A 26,478-nucleotide genomic window follows, 5' to 3' on the forward strand; every position below is an offset into this window, starting at 1 on the left:
TAAGGGCACAAGTGCTAAGAGGAAGCTATTTGTACATGTGTGTATTCAGATCGAATAAATGGACGTCGGAGTGCCCGAGTCCAGACACATCGTGGGTCACGTCATTCATTGCTAGAAAGAAACACAACGCAGAACGAACCGGTCACACTGGCAGTTATTCAGCTCCTTGGACAGGATGAGCAGCGCATCCTTCTTACTCTCCAGTTTACGCTTGCACACTAAGAACTGGCCAGCATGGCGAAGAAGATTCATGTGAAGATTAGTGCATCCGTTGTTGTGCAAAACAATTGTATCACGTTAGTTAGTTGTTAGTAAGGGAGGTTTGGTGTTAGCATCTTTTTAAAAGGCATGTTTCAATTTTTACTTATTCAGGTGGAAGAGTTTTTAATATTTACAACACTGTTATAAGCATTTTATGTTATGAGTGAACATCACCCTCTTGTGAAAAGCAAAGTAAGATATAGTAATTGTATCCATGATAACACTGATATTAAAAAAAAGGGTTAGAAAAAAACATATAGGCCTAAACGACTTTAGTTGCAGCTTATTTTATCTTATTTTATTTCATTTTACAATACTATTGTGTTCATTCATTAAATCGTGAAAAAAATGTGCATCTCGTAAACATCGCGAGAACACAAGGGCGAACAAACTCAGTCCCGCAAGGATCGCGAGAACGATCTTCACGAGACGAACTTTTGGTGACGCGATGGTCCGGAAAGGACAGGCAGAGTGAAAGTGCTCATCTCCCAACAATAATCATTATTCGGTTCAATGGTTAAAGAACAGTGCGTCTCGTAAACTCGCCAGAAAACAAGGAGAACACAAAATAAAAAAGAGATAGAAACAAGGAGAGCACATCGCAAGAACACCAAAATCTCGCGATGTTTTCGAGACGCACTGTCGGCTAGTCCCATATGGAGCAGAGATGAGTGACAGCCCTCACCTCGCACACCAGCCCCTGCCAGTCACTCTCCGTCCTCTTCGGAGAGTGCATGGTCTCCTCCCGCTGAGATAGGAGCGGGTTCTGAAGTCCTCGACTCTCAGTTGAATGTCTCTCCCCCCCGTGGCTACCCTCGGCGTGACGTATCCTCACCTCCGTTTGTTTACCGTGTGACGTCACGAAACGTGGGCGTTGTCATAAGCGGATGTGGGCGTGTCATACGTGGATGTGGGCGTGTTGCCGGAGTGAAGATTATAACCAGAGCCCGTCTATATTAGACATTCTCTGTTATAACTTCGATCATATAGCACCTTTCAAGGGATCTTAAGAAGCTTTATCCAACGTAGATAAATTGATAAAGCAACCAAAATTAGATAATGATTAACTCGGCCTTGTTTAGCAGGTGAGGACTATTTATTTGTATATATATTCACACAGAAGATTAATGAAATATTTTCATTTATTAAAACAAGTTTCAGGTTTATCCACAAATATAACAGCAGAACCTCGGCAGAGATGGATCAGACTACTGAATCCTGAATGTATTATAATGAACACAAAGAACACAATCAATACATAACTAATTCCCCATGTCTACTTTTAGTTTTCTAAAAAACACATGACTTTAATTGAACATTTGAAGCATAAGCCTACTCCAGAAATGTGGCTGTTTTTATTGACATGCAATTGCAAGAATGCAAAAGAAGTTCACACGTTATGATCGGAGGGATAAAACCAAAGTGTACAAAAAACGGACCGCAGAAATGCCGCTCTGGCTCTGCATTTCCTGATCTTTGCACATTGATGGCGCCATTTCCCTTAGCGGTTATAGTGAGGCCGAAGCTCAGCAGAAGCGTCGGACAAAGTATATGAATATATTCTAATGATACAAAAAAAAAAATACATGTTATTACTTTCATTTCGGAGCTTTGCAATTTAGTCAAATAAACTTTACAAAGTCACACAATACAAGAGTAAAATTATGAATCTGCAAGTTAATCCAAAAGATGTTCTTAACAATAAAACATACATTTGGAGCAAGATACATAAATAGTTCTCACTGTAGATAGTCGATTGATTGACAGTCAAGGTATGAAGGCGACAAATTAGGAACAGCGTGGATTTAGACAGATGGGTGCTTTTATCTGACACTATGATGGAACTCACACCTTGTCCACCTTGTCGTGTGTGTAATCTGTGTTCAGCCTTCAACAGCAAGCAAACCAAACAGCTTCCGTGTCCATAAGAACATCGGACAAGCAATGTCACAAAAGATCACCTAAAAGCTAAATACTGAACTCTGTTTATTGATTGACACAGGCTGTTTCCCAAAGTGAAGGCTGCAGCCTTGCTAGGACGCGTCCTTGCTAGTCGCGTCCTATGGAGATGAGACTAGAGTGCTAGCTCGAGTGCTTCCTAGCGTTTGTAACGTCTGACTTTGGGAACGACTTGGTAGTGTGGAAGCGCTTCCGCTTCCGCTTTTTAATAGTGCGTGTCCGCTTGTAAACACATGTGCGCTTATGAATAAAACATGGCAGCAATCAAGCTGATCGATATTTATTTGACTTTTGTCTGTTATGAATGCGGTCATGTCTCCTTCGCATGGAGCCTCTTTGGGGAAGTCACAAAAGCTTTGTGGTTGATCGAATTGTCTTTATTAAAAGGAAAATCCATTCAATTTTTATAAAACTAAGTGAAATTGTCTGAGAACTTAATTCATGCATCACATTTACAGTACGGTTGATTACTATTATGCAGGGGGAAAAAGACAAAGAAAGAGATGATAAACGTGTAGCCTATTTATTTGGATATATGATCTGATTCATTCATTCATATATGCCTACAATCTACCAGTGCTTTGAACACATAAGTATATCATATAAAATACAATTATATACGTTCATTAAAAATTACAAACATTGCAAATGATCGGTTGTGCATTAATTTTACAACATTGGATAGTGGCACTATCCCTTCCACCGGCAAACAAATGTTTGTGCGCCACCCTAAGGCGCACAAAAGCCTCCGTTTGCTGGGCTGACCCTAAAAAAAACGTAAAACATAAATAGGTATACATAAATAATGTAATCTTGTGAGCGAGTAAATTGACATTGGTGACAGTGGTGTTTAACACCAGCTACGTCCATGCAAAATATAGCAACGTATCATTAAGTTGCAAAAACGTTTGAAAAGTGGCACAGGCCTTTAGGCTTGATTATTTGCATTAACATGATGAATCTATAAAAAGCAATACGGCACAAAATATTTCTGAAAACTAATATAACTTCACTTCGTTTGAACGTGTACTTCTCTGCCATTTTCAAGAACCCGCCCAGTGAACGCAGAGGATTGTGGGTAGTTTTGGCTCGTCTAGGATGCAGCGATGCATCCTTGAAAAATCTCGGAATTCTCAAAAACGAAGGACCCGAAAAGGGGGCGTATTTCGAGTGTCCTCAACATTGGAACAGTGCTTGTCGGCGTTCGATGACGTAGCGTCCTTAAAAGGGCGGCCGTTGAGCATGCTTCCTTGACATTGGGAAACAGCCACAGTCAGGGTATGAAGAAGACAAATTAGTAACCGCGTGGATTTAGACAGACGGGTGCTTTTATCTAATGCTGCAGATAGGAGACGTTTTCTATGATGGAACTCACATCTATGCTTCATAGCGTCCCCCCACCCAATTCGGACACTGACATTCATGGTATGACGGTGACTGAATGGGGGGGTCCTCCTGACTCCTGGACAGGCACAGAGAAGCCTGGAGCCCGGTCCTCCAGGCTGAGCTTGCTCATCGCAGCACCGGATATGATGTCCTCCTTCTCCCTTTCAATCAGCTTGTACTTGCTGTTCCACCCTTTGTTTCTGGCAAAAACGTATGCGCCTCCGAAGAGATCAGGAAATATGGCCATCAAATCAATTTGCTCTGCGTCCTTAGGGCTGTAGAAAATAGATAATATGATTATTTTTAATTATCATTTACAATAGTGTCCTTATAATGTATCGCTATCTGAACTACATCGTGTCTCAACAGGTTAGGGTTTCCAAATATCTGCAATCGAACCAAACATTAAAAGCAACGCATGTAGGGCGCTGTAAGTAACTTTTAATGTTGCATTGTCGAAGCAATAAGCAGAGAAATAAAAAAATTCAAGCGAGAACAGCAATAATAGGCCAATTACTATTGAGTAAAAAAAATAAAGATCACTAGGGGGCACTATTTCAGTCTGTGAAGGCTGCGGAGTCCACGTGCCCAGGGGGCCGATATCTCATAATCCGTCTATGCATGTACACCAGGCTAATAACACGTTTTCATTGTATTAACCAGGGTTTTAAGAGTGTTATACGTGGAGGATGTCTGCAGCCCATCTGATGATGTTTACTTACGGATGTTGAAGGAGGTTGCGTATGAAGCGAAGTAATCCTGCAGTGTTCTCAGAACACGTCCCTTTGCCGTCCAATTTCTTCACTATCTCCCTGGGGAACTGAAACAGCATAAAACCACAGATAAGCTCTCTCTCTCTCTCTCTCTCTCTCTCTCTCTCTCTCTCTCTCTCTCTCTCTCTCTCTCTCTCTCTCTCTCTCTCTCTCTCTCTCTCTCTACCTTTTGTTTCCAGTCCTTCCAGCTTGCCTCCCCTACATCCCGATCCAGTTCATCAAGGAGGCATTTCTCCGTCTTACTGTAGTTTTTCACCTCCTCCACATTACCGATATTTCCTAAGTATCTAATTTTTCTGATAAAGAATTAACAATGATAAACAAAAACAAAGAAGAACCAAGAATCAATCAATACATGCAATTCCATGAAAGGCATCAGTGGTCAATTCATATTATATATCAAACGTTTTACTTTGACTTCAGCCAGAAGAAGGGATGGTCCAGGCATTCCTGCACTGTAGGCCTTTCATTTGGATTTTTGCTGATCATCCACTTCACAAGATCCTTTGTGATCAAATCCTGAACATGGTCAAGACTGTAGAAACCATCAAGAATGTTGCTCTCACATCTAGAGCCTCTGCCAAAAGGATGATGTCCTCCAGATAGGATGTAATATGTCAACATCCCTGCCACCTACATGAAAAAATAAAAATAATTAATAATGAAAGAAAGATATTCTAGGTGAAAACACTAACTCACCAATTCGTTTTTACGTAACAAAGACCTGTATGTCAGCGCTCATCTTGCACGATGCAACATCCTCTTCTAAATTCTCTGTGGCCATCCAGCACTTTGTTCCAGCTTTTTTTGTGTGCCGGGAAGTCTGCCCTTTGGGCAATGTTCTGCTGATGCCAAAATCAGCCAAACGTGCCTTTTCACGAACATCTGCAAAATGAAGAGATCATTGTCCAAGATAAGACAATATCGTTCACATTAAAATAGTTTAAACGCAAACTGTCCACATTTCTTACCTATCAAGACATTCTGTGGTTTAATATCCCGATGGAGGATTTGAGGAGTCTGACCATGTAGCACACTCAAGCTAGATAAAATGTCCGTAACAAGATTTCTCTTCTGTTTTTCTGTCAAATCAGGTCTTAGGAATTCCTCCAGGGTGAACTCACACAGTTGAAGTGCAAGGTAACCAAAGTTACTGTCTTTGGCGTAGTCCATGTATCTCACAATATTTTCATGTTCAAGCTCTGGAAGTCTTAGGAATGATTCCTCGTTCTTCAGCACATTATCATTCGTTTTAGACATTCTCTTCACTGCCACCTCAGTGCCATCCTCTCTGAGGCCAAGGAAGACCTCAGTTCCATCACTCCCCGTCGCTATGCGGTATTCTTCATCATTCACAAACAATATGCTTCCAACTTTGATGATTTCCTCACTTTTTGAGAGCTTCTCTAATTTCTCTCTCCATCTCACACTTCTTTTTGACCACTTCTGCTCTTTTTTAAATGTGGTGTTGCCAGGTTGGAGATCATTTGCAACAGATTCCTGGACAGAAGCTGTGGAGAGGTCACTTGAAGCGTTGTGCAGTCCATCGTTCAGCTGCGAGTTTTTTTTTTTCTTCTTCTTATTTTTCTTCTTTTTCTTGGGTGCCAACAGCTCTTCTTCAGCTGATATGGAATCTTGTAATACTGCGCTTGGTTGGACTAAATATCTGTGCAGGTGCCTTAATCCTTCTTTGAGAATGTCATCCATCCTCCTTGCTGCAAATGTAAGAATCCCTTCAGGCACAGAAGTTAACCCAATCGATTTAAACATTCCCTTGGCGTGTTCAGTTGAAACAAGGTTTGCAAAAATGCCATAGGCATACATTGCAGTAGTTGTATGATTATCGATTAAAAAGCCAGAAATTCCTGAGCCTAAATTCTTAATGAAATGCCAATCCCAGTCATCTTTCACTTTGGTTTTTTGTGCAATCACATAGAGTGTAATCACAACATTGTTCTGTTCCTCTGGAAACAACACATTTGTGGAAAGCAGCTCAAGTAATATAGGTACGAAAGCCAGTGATATGTTAATTGGTATCTCTGTCAAAGTGCAAAATACTGAATGTAGATTCTTAACAACCGAAGGCTGATATCCTTTTGGAAGGTTTGGAAAGTGTTTGACAGCCTCCTCAATGTATTGGGTTATCTTATTGTTGTCCCTAAGCCACTGGATACTTTTACTATGGTATTCTTCCTGCTTTAGCCCAGTGACACTTAACATTACATCAAGAATACTGAAATGTGTCTGAGGATGCCTAAGCAGCATAACGGGATCAAACAACTGGAAAATCTCTTCTGGACTCTTTCGCCCGACTGCAATGTCCAGATCAACAAAATGCCTAATTTCTGAACAGATTAGGGAACCTTTTGATGCTAAGCGATGTATCATTTTACAGAACTTGTCATTGTGAGCATCATGTTTAGGGATTGTCATAGCACACATTGCAACAATTGCACCTGCACCAATTAATGCTTTTGCAATATCATCTCTGCCATTGATGGCAGCGATTTGCAGTGGGGTCAGATTCAAATTAATCTGATTATTACTGGCTCTATTTGGATCAGATTTTGCTGCCAGCAATTTATGCACAAAATAAATTGGAACTTTGCTAAATGAAGCAAAATGCAAAGGTTTCCAACAATGACGTGAACATGTGTTTGGGTCTGCAGCTTCATGTAAAAGAAAAAGAAAAATGCCCTCCTTTTGAAATGCAACAGCAGCAATCAAAGGGGAGACCTCATCGTTTAACTCCTTGCATGGGTAAAGTCCATTAATGTCATGTTTCTTAAGCAATAGTTTGAGCTTATCGGGTTTGTTGCTGATTATACACTGGATTATTGGGTGTGTTTCATTGATGATGAGAGTCTCTGGTTTGAATAACTGGAACTCATGTCTCATGAAACTCATGTCTTCTGTTCACAATACCTGTTGGGTGATATAGTCATTAGGTCAGTGCAATATCTGTTGCCTTAAATGAAAATATGCAATACATTGTAGCATCAATATTGAAATACTAAATTAAATCCACAATGCCTCTAGTTCTTGTTAATTTTGGTCCCACTTGCTGTTTTGACCAACAATCTTTTTGTACAGTTATTCAGTATAGAAGCCCATTCCCGTCAGTGAATAAAAAATATGAGAAACTTTCTCACAGCAGACGAAGTAGCAGTTCAGCATATTCAACTTGACAGGGAAATGGATTGTGAGTACAATAATGACTACTTTAAACGTGGCTTTACAACAGATGAAATACAATTTTTGCTTGCTGAATGACATGGTATTGTACAAAGCAAACGCACCCAGTCCGTGTTGCAGGGTTCATTTTGCATTTGCTTCTTGTTGGTAATAAACATTTTAACGGTTATCCATTGTGTTTGATGGAATGTAATATGAAAAGTAGGTACTATTTTAGCGGTTTGCGATTGATTCTCATTTGGCCAACAATTGATTGATTGATTGTCTTTATTTCAAACATGTAAGCAATAAAAAAAAAAAGTTCAAATGGTAGTAGATGAATAAATAAGACAAAAGCAGAAAGAGACACACTTGCCACATGCTCGAAAGGGGGTAGGAGGTAGTAAAAAAACGTATCTAGTCCTACCCCTGAACAGATCCATTTAGCCTGGATAGTTTATATTATGTTATTAACACGTCAGTGTTAAAAAAAAAGCAATAATAACTATATTACTCAGTTCTATCAAAGAATTAATATAAATATGAGTAATGACTAATTATATATTACAATGCATTGCATGACGTCACGTTGGGGAGACGACAGACCAAAGCTTGCATTGAGACCCTCGAGTGTAAAGACTAGTGAGAGTGTTCTAACAGATTATACAGATAAATACATAAATGAACATATCATTTATAGATAGCCTAGATAGAAAGATAGCCTAGTCAAGTCTTTATCATTGCAAAATGACAGAAATCATCGGGAATTCATTTAGGTGATTCGGCTTACAGAGGACAGTACAAGGGAGACAACAAGTCTGACTGGACATACACAAAATACATCACATCAAAACTAGACACATGTGTAGATAGATAGATAGATAGACAGACAGACAGATGGACGGACGGACGGACGGATGGATAGACAGATAGATATATAATAGATAGATAGATAAATATGTTCTATTTTTTGCGGAGCCAGACAGTCCTGTGCACGTATGCAAAAATAGTTCTAGTACTAGGCTGAGGCTACCTTCCACGTCACCCCAACGTGACTTCATCGCTGAGTAGAGAACACCTGTTATTACCAAAAACGACAAAAACTTGACTTTTACACAATTTTGGAGACATTTTTTAAACGATAGACATTTATTAAGGGCTGCGAAAGTGGTGGTTAACCCGCAACACAGCCTTTAAGCAAGAAGCAGCTCTGGCGGAGAACGAATGAAACTGATGAGGCTGTGGTTTCAACCTTCACTGAACAGCAACTAGAAACATCTGGTCATTTTCATGGAGACGATGAAGGGATCTTTGAAAAGTGCTACTGGAGCGCATGCGTACTTTCTATATCATAATTATGACTTTTATGTCATTATTATGACTTTTTATCTTATAATTTCGACTTATTAAAAACAATAGCAACATAACCTGCGCATAAACATGATAGATCAGGATAGACTAGCTTTAGAAAAGGAATTTGTTGTATCAAGGAAGAGTTTCATCTATAAAGTTTTTTGGCGGGAATGGGCTTCCATATAGAAACAACACACAATAGAAGAAACGCTTTGAACAGTAAAGAAACTGTCACCTTTTGGGGACTCTAATGTGACTTAATTTGATTATTGGCTGACATTTTTTGTTGATTTTTAGCTGATCTTAAGGAAGGAAGCTTTGCCCCGAACACAGAAATGTAACATTTTCTGAATAAAAGCTCTCTGAGACAGGATATATTTCATATATATATTAGACAGGGATATTACAGATATAACAAAGATGTGAGGGTCATTTTACTCACCATTTTCATGGAGAACTTCGGTTCAATGGTTCAAGGCGAGACAGAGAAAACATTAAACGCTTAGTTTAGTCAGATGAAACAACGTATCAAAGTTTAGTTTAGTCTGATGAGACAGCAGCAGAGCAAAGTAAAGTGAACCTCAGCTCAGTAAAGTAAAGTTAGTGAACCTCAGTTTCACCAACGTGGAACTTTTTTCTCAACGACAGGTTTTGTTTCTCTGTGAGCTCCTCCTTAAAGGGGAAGTGTAATGTTACGCCTCATGCCCACTGCACCGTCAGTCAAAGGACGTGGGAAGGCGTGGCTGACGGATGGGGGAGTAGTCTTTGCAGAGGCATCCGTCAGCCAATCAAATCGCTTCCCAAGGTATATAATATTGTAAAAAATAATAAAAAGACCACATTGTTATTATTTGCAATTCAGAGCTTTTCAATTTGCTCAAAGAAACTTTACAAAGTCACACAATACAAGAGCACGACTATGAATCTGTAAGCAAATCAAACAGCTTGCTCTTATACATAAAAATACATTTGGAACCAGCTACATAAATAGTTCTCACTGTAGATCACAGGACATCAGAAATAAAAGTTGATTAAAAAAAACTCAACAGATTAACATACTCAGCATATTAAGAAGGAAAAAATGAGCCCTACGCATTAAGACAGTCATTTTGTCTCCTCTTGCAGATAGGTGACCTTTCCTCTGATCTAACCCACAGCTGTGGTTCTGTCACAGCCCTCCTGACTCCAGCACAGGCATCAACACCTTGTCCTGTGTGTAGTCTGTGTTCAGCCTTCAACAACAAGCAAACCAAACAGCTTCCATGTCCATGAGAAAATCGGATGAGCGATGTCGCAAAAGATCAACTAAAATCTGAATACTGAACTCGGTCTATTGATTGACACATTCAAGGTATGAAGAAGACAAATTAGGAACAGCCTGGATTTAGACGGATGGGTGCTTTTATATAATGCTGCCGATAGGAGACGTTTCTATGATGGAACTCACATCCATGCTTCACAGCGTCCCCCCACCCCATTCAGACACTGACATTCATGGTATGACGGTGACTGAATGGGGGGGTCCTCCTGACTCCTGGACAGGCACAGAGAAGCCTGGAGCCCGGTCCTCCAGGCTGAGGGTGTTCATCACACCACCGGGCGTGACGTCCTCATCCTCCTCTTGAAACATCCTTCTCAGGCTGACCCTGCTGTTCCAACCTTTGTATTTGGCAAAAACGTAGACACCTCCGAAGAGATCAGGAAATGTGGCCATCAAATCAATGTGCTCTGCGTCCTCAGGGCTGTAGAAAATAGATAATGATTATTTTCCATCATAATGTACAATAGCATTATGATGTCATAAATTATCGCTATCTGAAATACAATGTGCCTCAATAGTTGAGGGTTTCCAGATATCTGCAATTGAACAGAACATTACAATTTCATTTTATATAAATGAACCAGGGTTGTTGAGGTTATGAGTTCAAGGATGTCTGCAGCCCATCTGATGATCTTTACTTACTAGTGTTCAAGGAGGTTGCGTATGAAGCGAAGTAATCCTGCAGTGTTCTCAGAATACTTCCCTTTGCCGTCCATCTTCTGCACCAACTCCGGTGGAAACTGAAACAGCATCAAATCTCAGTCTCAGTCTCTCTCCCTCTCTCTCTCTCTCTCTCAATACAAATACACAGATACAAAGACACAAATGACCAGCACTTCACCTTTTGTTTCCAGTCCTTCCAGCTTTTCTCCCCTACATCCCGATCCAGTTCATCCAGGAGGCGTTTGTCCGTCGCTCTGTAGTTCCTCACCTCCTCTTCATTGCCGATACTTTTTAGGTATTCTATTTTGCTGATGGATGAGGATTACCATTAATAAATGAAAACAAACGAAAAACTGATAACCAATAACAGCAAATTTCATGAAATGCATCAGGGGTCAATTCATATTATATATCAAAGGTAAGTAATACCTTGACGTCGACCAGAAGAAGGGATGGGCCAGGCATTGCTGCACTGTAGGCCTTTCTTTTGGATTTTTGTTGATCATCCACTTCACAAGATCCTCTGTGATCGAATCCTGGACATGTTCAAGACTGTACAAACCATCAAAAATGTTGCTCTCACATTTACAGCCTCTGCCAAAAGGATGATGTCCTCCAGATAGGATGTAGTATGTCAACATCCCTGCCACCTACACGAAAAAGGAAAAATAATGAATAATGAAAGTAAGATATTCTTGGTGAAAACACGCTAACCCATCAATTAGTTTTTACACAACACAAACCTGTATGTCAGCGCTCATCTTGCATGGTACATCAACATCCTCATCTATATTCTCTCTGGCCATCCAGCACTTTGTTCCAGCACCTCTTGTGCGCAAGGAAGTCTGACCAATGGGCAATCTTCTGCTTATGCCAAAATCAGCCAAACGTGCCTTACCACAAACATCTGTAAGAGCAGGATAATATTACATGTATATATTTGTATATATATATACATAGTAGATATATATAGAAATTATGCTTAAACACATTTCTTACCTAACAAGACGTTCTGTGGTTTAATATCCCGATGGAGGATTTGAGGAGTCTGACTATGTAGCACACTCAAGCTAGATAAAACCTCCTTAACAAGATTTCTCTTCAGTTTTTCTGTCAAATCAGGTTTTAGGAATTCTTCCAGCGTGCACTCACATAGTTGAAGTGCAAGGTAACCAAAGTTCTCATCTTCGGCAAAGTCTATGTATCTCACAATGAATGGATGATCAAGCTTTGGAAGTCGTAAGAATGATTCCTCGTTCTTCAGCACTTGGTAGTTCGACCTAGACATTCTCTTCACTGCCACCTCAGTGCCATCCTCTCTGAGGCCAAGGAAGACCTCAGTTCCACTGCTCCCCTTTGCTATGCAAAATTCTTCATTGTTCACAAAAATGATGTTTCCAACTTTGACAACATTCTCTGTTTTTGAAAGCTTCTCTAATTTTTCACTCCATTTCTCACTTATTTGAACCCACTTCTGCTCTTTTCTAAATGTGGTGATGCCAGGTTGGAGATCATTCGCAGCAGATTCCTGGACAGAAGTTGTGGAGAGGTCATCTAAAACAGCTGATATGGATTCTTCAGATGCTGCGCTTGGTTGAATTAAATATTTCTGCAGATGCCTTAGACCTTCTTTGAGACTGTCATCCATCGTCATTTCTGCAGATGTAAGAATCTCTTCAGGCACAGAAGTTAACCCAATCGATGTAAAGATTTTGTTGGCGTGTTCAGTTGAAACAAGATTTGCAAAAATGCCATAGGCATAGATTGCAGTTGCTGAGTGATTATTGTTGACAAAGGAAGAAATTCCTGAGCTTAATTTCTCAATGATATCCAAATTCCAGTCATCTTTCACTTTGCATTTTTGTGTAATCACATAGAGTGTAACCACAACAAAATGCTGTTCTTTCGGAAACAAAATTTTTGTGGAAAGCAGCTCAAGTAATTTAGGTATGAAAGCCAGTGATATGTTATTTGGTATCTCTGTCAAAGTGCAAAAGACAGAATGTAGATTCTGAACAACCAAAGGCTGATGTCCTTTTAAAAGGTTTGGAAAGTGTTTCACAGCCTCCTCAATGTATTGGTTTATCTTATTGTTGTCCCTAAGCCACTGGATAGCTTTACTTTGGTATTCTGCCTTCCCTAGTCCAGTGACACTCAATACAACATCAATAACGCTAATATGTGTCTGAGGATGCTTAAGCAGCATCACATGATCAAACAACTGGAAAACCTCTTCCGGACTCTTTCGTCTGACTGCAATGTCCAGATCAACAAAATGTTTAATTTCTGAACAGATTTGGACACTATTCGAGGCTAAACGATGTATCATGTTAGACAACTTGTCATTGAAAGTATCACAATCAGGACTCTTTATAGGAAACGTTGAAACAACCGCACCTGCGCCGATCAATGCTTCTGCAACATCACCTCTGTCATGGTGAACAGCTGCTTGCAGTGTGGTCATTTTTAATTGATTATTCATGTCATCATTTGGTTCAGCTTTAGCTGCCAGCAATTTATGCACAAAAGAAATTGGAACTTTGCCTAATGAAGCAAAATGCAAAGGTTTCCAACAATTGCGTGAACATGTGTTTGGGTCTGCAGCTTCATGCAGGAGAACGGAAAAAATGCCCTCCTTTTGAAATGCAACAGCAGCAATCAAAGGGGAGACCTCATCGTTTAGCTCCTTGCATGGGTAAAGTCCATTAATGTCATGTTCCTTTAGCAGTAGTTTGAGCTTATTGTGATTGTTGCTAATTATACACTGAATTATTGGGTGCGTTTCATTGATGATGAGCGTCTCTTGCTGTAATAACTGGATCTGCATGAAACTCATGTCTTCTGTTCACAATACCTGTGGGGTGATACAGACATTAGGTCAGCGCAAAAGCTGTTGGTTTCCTTAAATGCAATATGCAATACATTGTTAGAATCAATAAAACAATACAATATGAACTCCAGAGTGCCTCTTCTTATTTGGGTCACACAGCCTGTTTTGTGCAACCAATCTTTTTGTACTGATACATCAGTGATATATGTTTGTTTTATTTGTATTGGCTTCTAGTTTGAGGAGGTTGTAGGAATAGGAGTTTTTATTTTTTAATAATTTGGTTGAAAATAATTATGTGATACCAAGCATTCCCATGAACTGCCTTCAATAAAATGTGTATTTAGTAAATACTCATTGGAATGGATTCAAATTGGATGAGAGCAACGGTCCGTTATGCGAGTGTGAACATGTTCAAATATTGGTGTTTTCTCGATATGACTTGATTTATGAATTATTTTCACAGGTTCCTTGTTCAGAGCATTTCTGTATTACCTGAATGGCCTGTACTGCATTTAATCAAATTAACTGCTATTCAAATGTGTTAACGGTTACTGTTAAAAGTGTTTCATTTTAAAACTATGCCCCCAGTTTTCTCTTATCACAGTGACAGTTATACAGTTATACAATAGCCACTCCCTGTATTTTAACACCTTGTCTGTATAGTATTTAGAACCAACACATAATATAAGAAAAGTTTTGAACAGTAAAGAAAAGGTCACCTTTTGGGTAATTTAATGTGAGTTGATTTTATTATTGGCTGAAATGTTTTGTTGAGTTTCAGCCGACCTTAAGGACAAGGAAGCTTTGCCTCAAGCACAGACATTGAATCTTTTGATGATAAAGTAAAAGCTCTGTGAGACTACGGATATATTACAGATATATATATATATATATATATATATATATATATTAGACAGATATATTACAGATATAACAGAGCTTTAAGAAGAGTTATAGAGATGTGCGGGTCACTTTACTCACCATTGTCATGGAGAACTTCGGTTCAATGGTTCAAGACGAGAACAAGAAAACATTCAAAGTTTAGTTTAGTCTGATGGAACAACAGCAGAGCAAAAAAGTGAACCTCAGTCTAAAGTAAAGTGAACGTCAGCCTAAAGAAAAGTGAACCTCAGTCTAAAGTAAACGTCAGTCTAAAGTAAAGTGAACCTCAGTCTAAAGTAAAGTGAACCTCAGTCTCACTAAAGTGGAACTTTTATGTGATGGCGGGTTTCGTTTCTCAGGTGTCTGAGCTCCTCCTTAAAGGGGACGCCTTTAAGAATGGAAAAGTTTGTGGTTGTCATCAGAATCCATTGTGAGTCGATTTTTACAGTGCTTTTGTTAAGGTAATCAGACACTTCGCTAAGTCATCAAATACGAGGGAGAGAAAATAGCAATGGTTGAACAAGTCTCATTCAGGCCCCTATTCTGCTAGTTAAATAGTACACCTTAAACCTAATCTACTGAGATGTAAAAAGTGGTGGTGGAGAAGGAGATGGTTGACAGGACGGAGTCAGGGATGTTTGTAGGTGATGAGGACGATGGAGGGTTTTCTGTCTCCCTCCTCACCTCAAAGACCAAGAGCCACGCCCCTTTATTTGCCCATTCAATTTCCCAATTAGGCCGTGTCAATCACTTGGCACTCCATACTTTTTAAGCCACACCTGTGACCACACCCCCTTCCTTTCTTCAGACACAGTGGAACCTTGCAAGCTGTGTCTTTGAACTTATGTAATCATATAGCCTAAGGCTTGTTGAAAGACTTATTATTTAACTGAATTGTGGAGCTGATTGTTGTACTTTTTGTTTGCTTCCAAGAAACCACACACACTCCACACACTACCTACTCATACATGGGTAGATGAGCAACGTTTGCTACAATCCACTGGGTAGGCTGGTAGTAAATCCTACCCGGAAAAGGGTTCAAAAAGTAGAAAAAGTACAACAAAAGTAGTCCAAATGATAAAGCCAACCTCCTTTAATGAGGGGGCAAAAATTAATGCAACCGGGTCAATAGGCCCATCGCTTATTACCTTCTTGCGTACTCCTAAAGAGTACGCTCTTACATACTGCTGTTCTCCGACGTCGTCGGTCTAGGACAGCATGGTCTCTGATTGGGTCCTTGTTGTAGCACACTGATCACCCGTCCCCTTGTTATCCCAAATGCGGAGCAGCTGTGACAGGAACCTCGCCACTTGGTGTCAGAGGAGGATGACCATGTATGGGCATGGCATGCAGGAAGCGATTCGGAACGTACCGGCCTTCAATTACTGAACCCTGTTGTTCTCGGGGCCGGATGCAACACTGTGGAGTGAAATAGTTATCTCATTAGTATGGATTTGTACCAGTGGCGGCTGCTGGTCTTTTAAAGAGGGGAAGCTCATTTTTGGCCTACATCAAAATAGTTGTCAATTTATTTATACCTCAATTCGGCCCTCCGTTCCTTTTCAAGAAAATGGTCTGTGACCCTGTTAAATTAATAATGGAAGCAATTTCGCCAAGCAAATACCAAGAAATGTGTTGCAGTTTGTCATTAGAATTCACTTGCAAAATCCGCGATGGGACTGTCACTGAACTCAGATAGTGAAGTGACTGTGTATATCTCAAAATAGCTGTCAATCAAAAAGTGATTCAGACTTTCGACTGATCCACCAATCATAACGCGGAAGCCCAGCGTCCAGGCTAGCCCAGGCCAGCCCACTGCTCCATCCACCCCCAGAGACGCTGAGCGTCCGGGGGCGGGACAAATCTGGGCATTTATCCAATGACCGTCGAGTTTCGAGGCAATGAAAAAAACTGTTCCATGCAGTCTCATTGAAGTGAATGGACGCTCGGCTTCTACGGTCTAATGCATTGACATTACGGGAATGTATGAGAAGTTAACAAAATCGAGTCAGTCTTGGATAAGATTCTTATCGAACTTGTCTTCGAAATGAACGTATTTTAACGAATTTGTAGTCAATGAAATGTTAACACAACAATACATATTTGACAATTTAATGTTCGAAATTTTAGGGGAAGCTGAGCTTCCCTTGCAGTCTTAGAGAAATCGCCACTGATTTGTACAGTATAGTTGTCAGATCATTTTACAGGTTCCTTTTTTAGAAAATATCATTAAAATGTATTAAAAAAAATCGGGCAACCGTACACAATCTTCGAATAAAGAATTTCTCCCTGTGGTTTGGCTTTGTGTCAAACCAATGTTTCTATCTTTGCAAACTACCATTAGAAAACCTGAATCCACACATTGTCCTTAAATAATTTAAGGTAAATGCATCTTAGAAAGATGAATTTATTGAGGGAGTGAGAGTACAAACAATAATAACTGGACACCATTATAAACATACATATAAACATACATTATAAAGGTTACTTCAGTCAATTGTGTCATCTTGTTTCTCCTTATAAACACTTCATGGTTTGACTTAAAACAACGTGAAAAGGACGATTACCTTTTCCTTCGAAGATTAGAAAGTATCTTAAATTTATATTTAGGGAATTTATTTAGGAGATGTTTTTTTCAAAGCGACTTACAATAAGTACATTTGTCAGAAGAAAGCAAATCTCTTGCATATGAAAATTGTAAAGTTACCTGTAGGTTGTCTAAATCCTACATGGCCTATGTTACTGTTTGGGTCAGCCCTCCCGATACCCAGAAGGACAGATCCCTCAGCTGCGTTCCTTCTCAGGGTTCCTTCCCTGAGGGTTTTGGGAGTGTTTCCTTTGAGCCCTTTCATACATTGCATTGTGTCTCACACACACACACACACACACACACACACACACACACACACACACACACACACACACACACACACACACACACACACACACACACACACACACACTGTACAAACTATCAATAAATATGTCCGTACTGGTTTACTATGTGTGCATGTGTATTAGCACGTCTAATGCATGGCACATGGTAAATAATCAGATTACAGAACCACTTTAGATCATAGTTGTAAATCGTATTTATTTTGGATATTTAGTAGATCGTTTACAGTATCGTTTAGAGAAACATTCACCAGGCTTAAAGTTAGTTTAAAAACGTAATCCGAACGTTATGATACAGCCTGGATATCAATCCCGCCCCGGTCAAAGGCATTCCTTCAGCGTAGGTAAACACTCTTTGCTTGGAGAATGTCAATGTTGTATCACAAAAAATCTTTTGCTAAACATTCTGTTGAGGAATGCCATGCTGTTGCAAAATGCATAATTTTTAGATGCAAAAACTAGTTTGTGATCATACACTTGTTGTTATTTTCCACATTCATCATTTCGAGGGAGAGGAAAAGGTATCAAGGACAGGAAAGGCATTTCAACACAGGCCGCTGTAGTTCAATACCTCCTTGTGTTTACAAGAGATGCAAATGCTAAATTCTGTCTCAAACTGGATCTGGATCGCAAGAAATATGTTCATGAATAGGCCTATGTAAATGCTAAATGATGCATGTGGTCCTCCACCAAAAACATCGGTTTATTTACTAATGAATTCTAATGTAGCTCCTATGATTTGTTCCTATTTAACCTCTGAGTGTTTTTTTTTCTTTGCACTACGAAAAATTACAGCAAACTATTCTACATCTGGACACAAAAGATATGCCCCCCTAACCCTTAATACATCATATAAAAAGTATGATAAAACAATGACTAGATACCACTTCCTGGCAGAAACCAAAGCTAAAGGTTTGTGCTTCGGAGACTTTTACCTGACTTCAAAGCAAGGGAGTGTTTTGAGTCTTCCCAGCCAATAGGGGGCAATGCAGTTTCACTGGGTTAGACAAGGTAATTTTACACTGATGAGCAACCACAATCCTTAATGTCTTGGCTGAACTAAAACAGAAAGTCAAGTATGTGGGATAAAGTTGGACCAGTGTCGTGCTGGTACAAAAGTATGGAACATTGAAATCCTTGCAAAATTAATGAATTTTTTATCATTCCATGCTCATGTAAGGCTGAACATTTATTTTATTTTTTTTGGCAGAGGATTGAAATGTAGATAGGTGGGTTTGTCAAGCCTTTAGTGGGTCAACACCTTTTCGATATGCTTGCACTTCACAACTAATGACAAGCCATGAGACTAAGCAGGTTGGACGGAAAGCTAAAGACATCCAGTCTGATAAAAAGACTAGGATCCGACCTAGAAGTCTACTATTTACAAAAATAATCCAGAATTAAATCATAGCAATAACTTAGGACGTTTGTCGTATCCCTTCCCTCTACATCTGCGTTCACAATAAAAAGGAAAGCGCACGTGTAGAGTGGAAGACGTTGGATGCAATGGGGCCCCTCGCCCAGCCCTCTGGAGACCCCGCTCGCACTCACAAGCTCAAGTCAATGATGATGTGCTCGAAGATCTGAGTGTTGCCCTTGAAGCTGGAGGAGAAGATGAAGTCCCGGCGGCCGGTGGACACCAGGGTGAAGGAGCGCGGCGCCTGGATGTACACCTCCTTGAAGCGCTCAAACTGTTTCTCCTGCGCGTCCCACAGGTAGATCTGCGAGAAGGTGTAGTCGCTGCCCAGCGCCAGGTAGTGGCGCTCCTTGAAGGAGAAGGGCTGCAGGATCATGGAGCCTCGCGACGGCAACGCCTGGATCTCCACAAACTGCTTGGCCCCCCAGTGCAGCAGCTTGGAGTCCCCGATGTAGCGCGTCATGGCCAGGTAGAGTTCCTCCTTGACCCGGAAGTGTTTCACCGCCACCACGTCCTCCATGTTGGGGATCTCGCCTTGCTGGACGAACTTCTGGTTGCTGCGGCTCCACTGGTAGATGACCGGCACCTGGGAGCGGCTGGCCAGGATGAGGTGGGCCTTGCCGTCCACGTCCAGGTACTCTGCGTCCGTGTCGCGGAACCACTCGTGCAGCGACTGGTGCGAGTAGAAGCCCTTGCCGTTCCACTTGTACAGCGTGGACAGGCCCGCCTTGGAGCTGTCGGCGATCACAAAGAACCAGTCGCCGGCGATCTGGAAGGTTTCGATGTCGTTGGGCTTGGAGATCTTGGACACCTCGATGTCCTGGAACTTGTTGAATCTGCTCTGGTCGTCGTCAAACTGGTAAATGTGGGAGCCTCCAAAGAGCTGGGCCACGATGACAAACACCAGGCTCTGGATGACCACAGCCTTGCACCCCACAATGGACTGGCCTAAAGAGGGCGAGAGGGGTGAGCGTGTTCAACCAAACAAGTAGGGAGGAATAACATGGAAAAGGATGTTATGTTCTACACAGGCAACTTTTGAATAATTCAAAAAACAACTGCTGATATTTTGATACAAACATTGGCAATGAAACAATGGGGGTTATCGGTTCTCGTCAGAACATAACCACACCTGTGATATTGTCGTACGTCCTAAAATTCATCTCGATGTGGTCCCATTGCATAACCATGCAGCTCTCAGTGTTGGGAGCAGCAATGGCCACGTAGACGTCATTCTTGTACGTGAACGTGTCCACCGACAGTGATTCCGAGGCCACGGACTGGTGGAGAGTGAAATCTGTGGGGAGACACAACGCTTTCAATGTACGGTGGGGGCACAGAGCACATCCCCCCCCCCCCCACACCCCTCTTACTCACTTATTAAAATGAGTACCTAGCATTGTGTAGCATCTTATCTTAGCTGTCTTTGTTGCATACAGGGAACAGGTTAACCTGGCGACTGGCACTTGGTTCTATGAACATCCTTACTGTACCCACAGCCATACATCGTTGTTTCTCTTTCGTTTCTTGTCAGTCACTTTGGAAAAAGCGTCTGCTAAATGTTAAATGGGGGGAGTGGGGGGGGGGGCTGAGGCTAACAACAACGAGAAGGGGACGGGCGGCGGCTCCGAGCCTCAGCTCCGGGGGTTCTGACCGGCCTCACCCGTGGAGGTACACTCGTTGTGCAGGCTGGTCATGTCATTGAGCCGCTTGCCCTTCATGGCCTCCGGCCCGGCACACAGGACATCGGACACCGTGGCGTTGGTGCTCTTCAGCCACGACATCAGCCACTTTGCCCGGCAGTCGCACTCAAAGGCGTTGCCGCGCAGGTCCCTGGGAAGAAGGTCACATGTGAGGCGATACGTCCGCAGAGCGGGGGGCGTTCAAAACGTACCGCCGTTCCGCTATTTATACATGCAGCCGTTGGGTCCAAAGTGACTCACAGAGAAGACAGGGGTAAGTCATGTATCTTTGACAGGCCTCACTCTCATGGATGCTTACAAGACGGAGGAGAGTGGATCAAACCTAGAACCTCATGGATGGGATTCCAACCCTCTCTGCAGTTGACTAATCCGAGCATCCCAAGCAAAGCCTCTTTTTCTCAAAGCAAAAAAACTACAACCATAAAATCAAAGTACACGCAAGAAAGTTGAATACAGGGCAGCTGTTGGTACAGCAGGCCCAAAGCCAAACCTACAGCTCGATCAATGAGTCCAGGTCAAAGAAGAGATCCCTGGGCAAGGCCTTTATCTTGTTGTTTGCCAAAGACCTGCAAAAGAAAAAAACGAATGAGACAATATGAACAAGATACAGGTAAGCCACCATTTTAAGCCAACATGAAACATAACATTTATGCAATGGATACACCGGAGTAACTTTCTTTAACGAATCAGGCAAAGGACAGTGCATGTATTCATGAGGATTAGCCACTGAATGCTTGAAGCATTGCCACTTTTGTAATTGGATGTTTGCCGTTTGTTTCGGTTTCTGTGACACAGAGAGTTCCTAACTAAAAGGATAATGATTTCAGTGCACAACTAGATAGAACAACTTACAGGTGAGTCAAGTCCCGTAGTCCCCTGAAGGAATACTTTGATGCCGTCTCCAGTTGGTTGCTCTCAATGAATCTGTAAAATATAGCGGCGTCATGTGGAGAATGACATTAGTCGTGCGTTGGGAAGCCAAATAGGAAATGCAGCACACACAAACATCGGATATGATAATTGACATTGTCTCCTACACAACCAGATAGTTGCATGATCATCATTCTTTGAAGCCCATACCCACTGCTCTATCGGACGGCGGTATCATGACTCTGAAAGTGACAAAGACTCACAGGTATTCCAGGTGTGGCAGGCCAGAGAAGGCGTCGTCTCGTATAGTGGTTAGAGAATTGGAATTCAGGAGTCTGCAAGACATGGACAGAACAAGAATCTCACAGGGTCACGTGGCAAAACATAAAAGTGGCCGTTTCATGTAGTTAAAACAGAAACAGATTTTGTAATGTAGCTATAGATTTCGCGTTGCATAATGCCACACGTCTTACCCAAAGGAATTACCCAGAACACATCTACCGTGGAGAATGATTAGCCGAATAGGAAAATAACATCAAACACATAACATTTATCAAATAAAGAAAGGTACATAGTTCCATCCGATTCCCAAAGCTACTCTGCAATCTGTCCGGTCGTCTCCCTTGTTTCACAAACTTGCTCAGGCAGCACCTTTTGTAGCTGCTCCGGTATTGATCGCTGCAAACGAGGGTTACTCTCAGCAATCACTCCTGAGTGGCTTTTGATCAAAGCGTCTGCTAAATGACTACATGCCAAAGTATTCCTATCTGCTTGAGTTAACACACTTCCAGGTGACTACAGGGGGGGCCAGGTCATCATAACAGGACATGACAGGACACAGATTGTCCTTACAAGCCCAGAGATGACTGCTGACAGAACCGAGACCAGAGGGAGTCAGCACATAACATTGCTTGAATTGAAGCAGAAAAAAAAGGTTTTTTCGTTTTTTTTACCTCGCAACTGCCCTTGCAGTGGGAGACAAAAATAAATAGAGACATTATCATTATCGAACCGACTTTATTCTTTATCCGTAAGTTAACTGTTTGAATATGGAATTTGCCCTGGGATGCAGTGATATATTTGTTTTACTTTTCAAACTATAATTATAGGGCTTATTTTATTAATATATTCAATTTTTTTGTGTCACATGATGATAGAGGCATTTAAATAGGCTACTGTGTGTACAAATATATTTAATATATATTTACATTTAATATTTTTGAAATCTATATTTATATCTTTATTTGCTGAACTACCCCATAAACAACATCACCATTACAAATACACACCCATCTGACTTATACCCTAATAACCTTCAACCATTGTTTTCTATCTATTGTGGACGCTATCATTTTGTAAATAATAACATATGATAAATAAAAAGGTGTTGAGGTTCACATCGTTTGGTGAACATGGGTTCAACTGATCAACAGAAGAGGAGCCAACCTCAAAGCGCCGTTCAGAGGTCTAAGGGAGAAGACTGATCCAGAGAACACCCTGTTGTCTCACCACTGTCACCTGGCCTCTCAGACCGCCACGGGCATCAATAGAATAATCCATTCCTGATGCGTTGGGCTCCATCCCCTCTCCCAACCGGATGGCACTTTGATTATGATTGTTCTAATGTACACAGAGTTCCAACGCAGAACTGCTGAATCGGGATAACACTCAGCACTCTGGTTTTGTTGTTGGAGGAGAATCGTAAACTAGTCGGCCGTAGAGAGGTTGGGGTGTTTGCCTCCCAGCTATAAAGGTCCCCGGTTCGAAACCCCAGCATTTGCAAGATGCCTCAGACCACACCTTTCTCCATTTGTGATAGAAAAGCAACCGCTAAACGACTCAATAACACTAACTTTGTCTTAAAGTAGACTTAGATGTCATGATACTGCATAATATTGACTGCACTCTACTTTTAGGAGGCTACTCTACTGTACTTGAGGGATACTCTATCGTATCAAGTTGTACCCACTGCATCGTACTCTACCATACAGCTTTGGATTGTATCGTATCAAGCTGTATTGTGTCGTACTATCCAAGAGTAATCGTGTTAATAACAGAACGAGTCTCTGCTCCAGGCCCACCCTCGACATGGATGTGCCAAAACACAGACACAAACAACCAGCCATGTCATTGCTGATGGCCAACTTAGGTAGCCAACTTAGGTGCTTTTGTTTTGGCTTCACCTAAAAGTCTGAATCGTGAAACATCCCGATACAAATCTGTTTCGAAGGACTCATAGACGTTTGAACATATGCTGATGGCCATTCTCATTACTGTTGATGATTTTGAGATATTTTTAAGATGTTTAACAATGATTTATATATTTTACAATGCTTTAGATATTTGACATTGCTTTAGATATTTTACAATACTTTATATACTTAACACTGTTTTATACAATGCTTTATATATTTAGTAATAAAACAGCTTTAGTTATGTGACATGGCTTTAGATATTTTACACTCTTTTATATGCACAATGCTTTATATATTTTACATTTCGTTCGAGTTTTGACAATACTTTCTATATTTCCTAATGCCAGATGTGGCTCTGGTTGCATGTCTGCCCGATCAGCACACATCGGTTCCGTTGCCTTGGAGACACAGATTCATCTTTTCCACCTGGATGTGCTCCCCTCCAGGGAGGGGTTCAAGTGGGGGGGGGGGGGCTTTTAGAAGGCTTGAGGTATCACATAACGTAATGTAATGTCATTCAACGTTTTGTTATGCAATGTAATGTGGGCCTGTGAGCCCTTTGAGACTCGTAGCTGTGATTAACAAACCTGAGCCGACTCCAAATGCAATAATGAATCCCTGTGTCCCCTGTGAAGACCTGGTCTGGTGAGGATGGTATCAGTCCTACCAACGGGAACCAATCGGCCTCTAGTACCTAACCCCACCTTCACCATTAAACCTCAACCACCCTCCTCCCCCCAAAAAACGAGATCCCTTTTCCTTTTTTGCACATATCTGACTGCACCACAAAACACATGAAACGCGTGCGGGCCTATCGCTGGGCGAGATGGGAAAAGGGTTGTATTGATAAAGAATGCTTACAGGAGTTGGAGGGACTGCATGTGGGAGAACATGGCCTCCTTGATCTCTGAGAAGGTTCCGTTCACCAGGCTCCTGCAGAACAACACAGGCAGACACCATCAACAAGAAACCACAGCTATAATGGGGGGTGGGGGTAAATAAGGAAAATAACCCAAAACAAACTGGACACTCGGATCAAGGATCCCGTCAGGCATCCAGGTCAGGCCTCCCACGCAATAACGTTGACTGACAAGTTAACTACAGCCAATAACTTGGACGCACATAGCCTGCATGTTGAGATTGCTGCGTAAAAAGATGCTGCATTAAAACGGTCTCCTCCAGTACAAACCGTGCACATGAAAGCAAATGAAAACAACGGCTGCAGTTTATTTTTTTGCAGGCTTTTTTGGGCAAGACTACTCACAGAGAATTGATGTCGTTGGGACTAATCCTCGGCACGTTGGTGCCCCCGACGCAGATAATGGACTCTTTGGAGCAACTGCATGTCGAAGGACACCGGATCTTCCTCAGATGCGCCGGTTGACACAGACACGAGAATAACACAACGCACACACAACGCAACAACGTCCACATCTTGACAACTGGTTGCAGCTTCCTTCTCCTTGTCTGGCGTGCATGTGTGAGGCGAGGGTAATCTCGGAAGAAGAGGAAGAAGAAGAAGAAGAAGAAGAAGGAAAACCCAGACAGGCGAAGGCAGATGGCACGGCGTGTCCACCCTGCACCATGAAATGCTGCACTGGAGTCGGATGTACCCCTGACATCAGCACATCAGCCTTTCATTATTTATTAACGCCGCTTGTTTTCCTATTGGCTAAGCGGGCTTCGCTCTCTGCAACGCGCGGTGATGCTCGCATCAGCACCACCAGCACCGCCCCCACAGGCTTATTTACTCCCAACCCATCGGAGGTGATGGCCACGTTTGTTTGGGAAAATAAACGGGACTTTTTAAGTGTGGGGGTTCACAGCACGATTCACAGAGACACACACAAGAAAGATTGTAGATAGAAGTAGGAGGCAGAAACCAATCTAACTCAGCCAGCGACGCTTATTTCTTTATTGATGTCTTAGTTCTTTAACAAGTTTGGCGCATATACAACACTATACAGCATCAGTTCAAGGTAATTGACGTGCCCGCCTGACCAACGTGGTTGATGGTTGGGGTGAGGGGTCACTAAGCAGCATCTATCGTGGAGGAAGGCTTGCAGCAGCTGTGAATGGGGGTTGAGTTTGGGGTGAGAAGGAAACGACGACCAGGCGGTCTATGTTCTTGACACACTAGTGATAAATGAAAGGAATATAGAGCTACGTAGGGCCATGTATACGTCAGCCACCAGATGTGGAGGTGAAGTAGATGAAGTAGATGTTCAGTCTATTTACAGCCAATGCATAGAAAAGTATTTTTGTGTGGAAATAACACTGTGCATATCTGGTTTCTGGCACATCCATGCATCATCACATTTAGAGCATGCATTGCATCCTCAGAGCCCTATAAGTTGCAAAGGTGTATAAGGTATAAAGTGTATATATATATATATATATATATATATATATATATATATATATATATATATATATATATATATATATATATATATATATATATATACACACACCGCTTACTTAGTCAGGAGATGGGGCCACATTTGCATAAACCAAGTAGAAATAAACATAGGGCCAATTTGGCTAGATTTGTGGTAAAGTAAATGATTGGGGTCTTTTCTGTGGCCGGGTTATTCGTTTGTGGCCGGGTTACAAACTTAAGTCACAATAATCTATTTGGACACTTAGGGTGTACTGGTAACGACGGGCTCAACCAACCCTGGGAGACTTGTCTGGTGCTCCGAAGGTACGTCTGACATGATGACCGGTTCTACCGCATCCCACCACCATCCCACCACCACCCCCACCACCACCACCACCACCACCACCGGCAGC

At 41.6% G+C, this 26,478-nt stretch overlaps 3 protein-coding genes across 5 annotated transcripts; all 3 read right to left on the reverse strand.

Annotated features, from left to right (window-relative positions):
* Positions 1-3,640: 3,640 nt before the first annotated feature.
* On the reverse strand, positions 3,641-6,844 carry LOC130370394 (uncharacterized). Its single transcript, XM_056576153.1, has 6 exons — positions 5,351-6,844; positions 5,104-5,264; positions 4,792-5,012; positions 4,546-4,675; positions 4,329-4,426; positions 3,641-3,881 (listed from the first exon to the last, which is right to left on the reverse strand). The coding sequence occupies exons 1-6, from the start codon at positions 6,819-6,821 to the stop codon at positions 3,641-3,643; spliced, it is 2,322 nt and encodes a 773-aa protein (XP_056432128.1). The 5' UTR covers positions 6,822-6,844.
* Positions 6,845-9,962: 3,118 nt separating this feature from the next.
* Positions 9,963-15,822, reverse strand: LOC130370309 (uncharacterized). 3 transcript variants are annotated; one of them, XM_056576037.1, is made up of 9 exons: positions 15,751-15,767; positions 15,561-15,624; positions 14,702-14,716; positions 11,890-13,744; positions 11,634-11,797; positions 11,320-11,540; positions 11,069-11,198; positions 10,870-10,967; positions 9,963-10,648 (listed from the first exon to the last, which is right to left on the reverse strand). In XM_056576037.1, exons 4-9 carry the CDS (start codon positions 13,724-13,726, stop codon positions 10,399-10,401), a joined length of 2,700 nt encoding a protein of 899 aa, XP_056432012.1. In that variant the 5' UTR covers positions 13,727-13,744; positions 14,702-14,716; positions 15,561-15,624; positions 15,751-15,767; the 3' UTR covers positions 9,963-10,398. The 3 variants fall into 3 exon arrangements, with proteins under 3 accessions (XP_056432012.1, XP_056432011.1, XP_056432013.1); XM_056576036.1 differs by having other exon boundaries at positions 15,561-15,822; XM_056576038.1 differs by lacking the exon at positions 14,702-14,716 and having other exon boundaries at positions 15,561-15,822.
* A 1,866-nt stretch (positions 15,823-17,688) lies between these two features.
* On the reverse strand, positions 17,689-26,402 carry LOC130370395 (leucine-rich repeat LGI family member 2-like). Its single transcript, XM_056576154.1, has 9 exons — positions 26,362-26,402; positions 24,947-25,279; positions 24,544-24,615; positions 21,751-21,822; positions 21,470-21,541; positions 21,112-21,183; positions 20,578-20,747; positions 20,047-20,211; positions 17,689-19,862 (listed from the first exon to the last, which is right to left on the reverse strand). The coding sequence occupies exons 1-9, from the start codon at positions 26,400-26,402 to the stop codon at positions 19,045-19,047; spliced, it is 1,815 nt and encodes a 604-aa protein (XP_056432129.1). The 3' UTR covers positions 17,689-19,044.
* Between the last annotated feature and the right edge of the window lie 76 nt (positions 26,403-26,478).

This window comes from Gadus chalcogrammus, chromosome 17 (assembly GCF_026213295.1).
Source record: "Gadus chalcogrammus isolate NIFS_2021 chromosome 17, NIFS_Gcha_1.0, whole genome shotgun sequence".
NCBI lineage: Eukaryota > Metazoa > Chordata > Actinopteri > Gadiformes > Gadidae > Gadus > Gadus chalcogrammus.

Coding starts and splice junctions, on each gene's coding strand:
- LOC130370394 (XM_056576153.1), bottom strand. CDS start 6,821: ATGTGTGCTATGACAATCCCTAAACATGATGCTCACAATGACAAGTTC. Junction 4,676..4,791: donor TTCTTCTGGCTGAAGTCAAA/GTAAAACGTTTG, acceptor ATTCTTTATCAG/AAAAATTAGATACTTAGGAA. Junction 4,427..4,545: donor GGAAGGACTGGAAACAAAAG/GTAGAGAGAGAG, acceptor ATGCTGTTTCAG/TTCCCCAGGGAGATAGTGAA.
- LOC130370309 (XM_056576038.1), bottom strand. CDS start 13,726: ATGAGTTTCATGCAGATCCAGTTATTACAGCAAGAGACGCTCATCATC. Junction 11,798..11,889: donor ACCACAGAACGTCTTGTTAG/GTAAGAAATGTG, acceptor CTGCTCTTACAG/ATGTTTGTGGTAAGGCACGT. Junction 10,649..10,869: donor CGCAACCTCCTTGAACACTA/GTAAGTAAAGAT, acceptor TATTTTCTACAG/CCCTGAGGACGCAGAGCACA.
- LOC130370395 (XM_056576154.1), bottom strand. CDS start 26,402: ATGTCAGACGTACCTTCGGAGCACCAGACAAGTCTCCCAGG. Junction 24,616..24,946: donor CCCAACGACATCAATTCTCT/GTGAGTAGTCTT, acceptor GTTGTTCTGCAG/GAGCCTGGTGAACGGAACCT. Junction 20,212..20,577: donor CAACGAGTGTACCTCCACGG/GTGAGGCCGGTC, acceptor GTCTCCCCACAG/ATTTCACTCTCCACCAGTCC.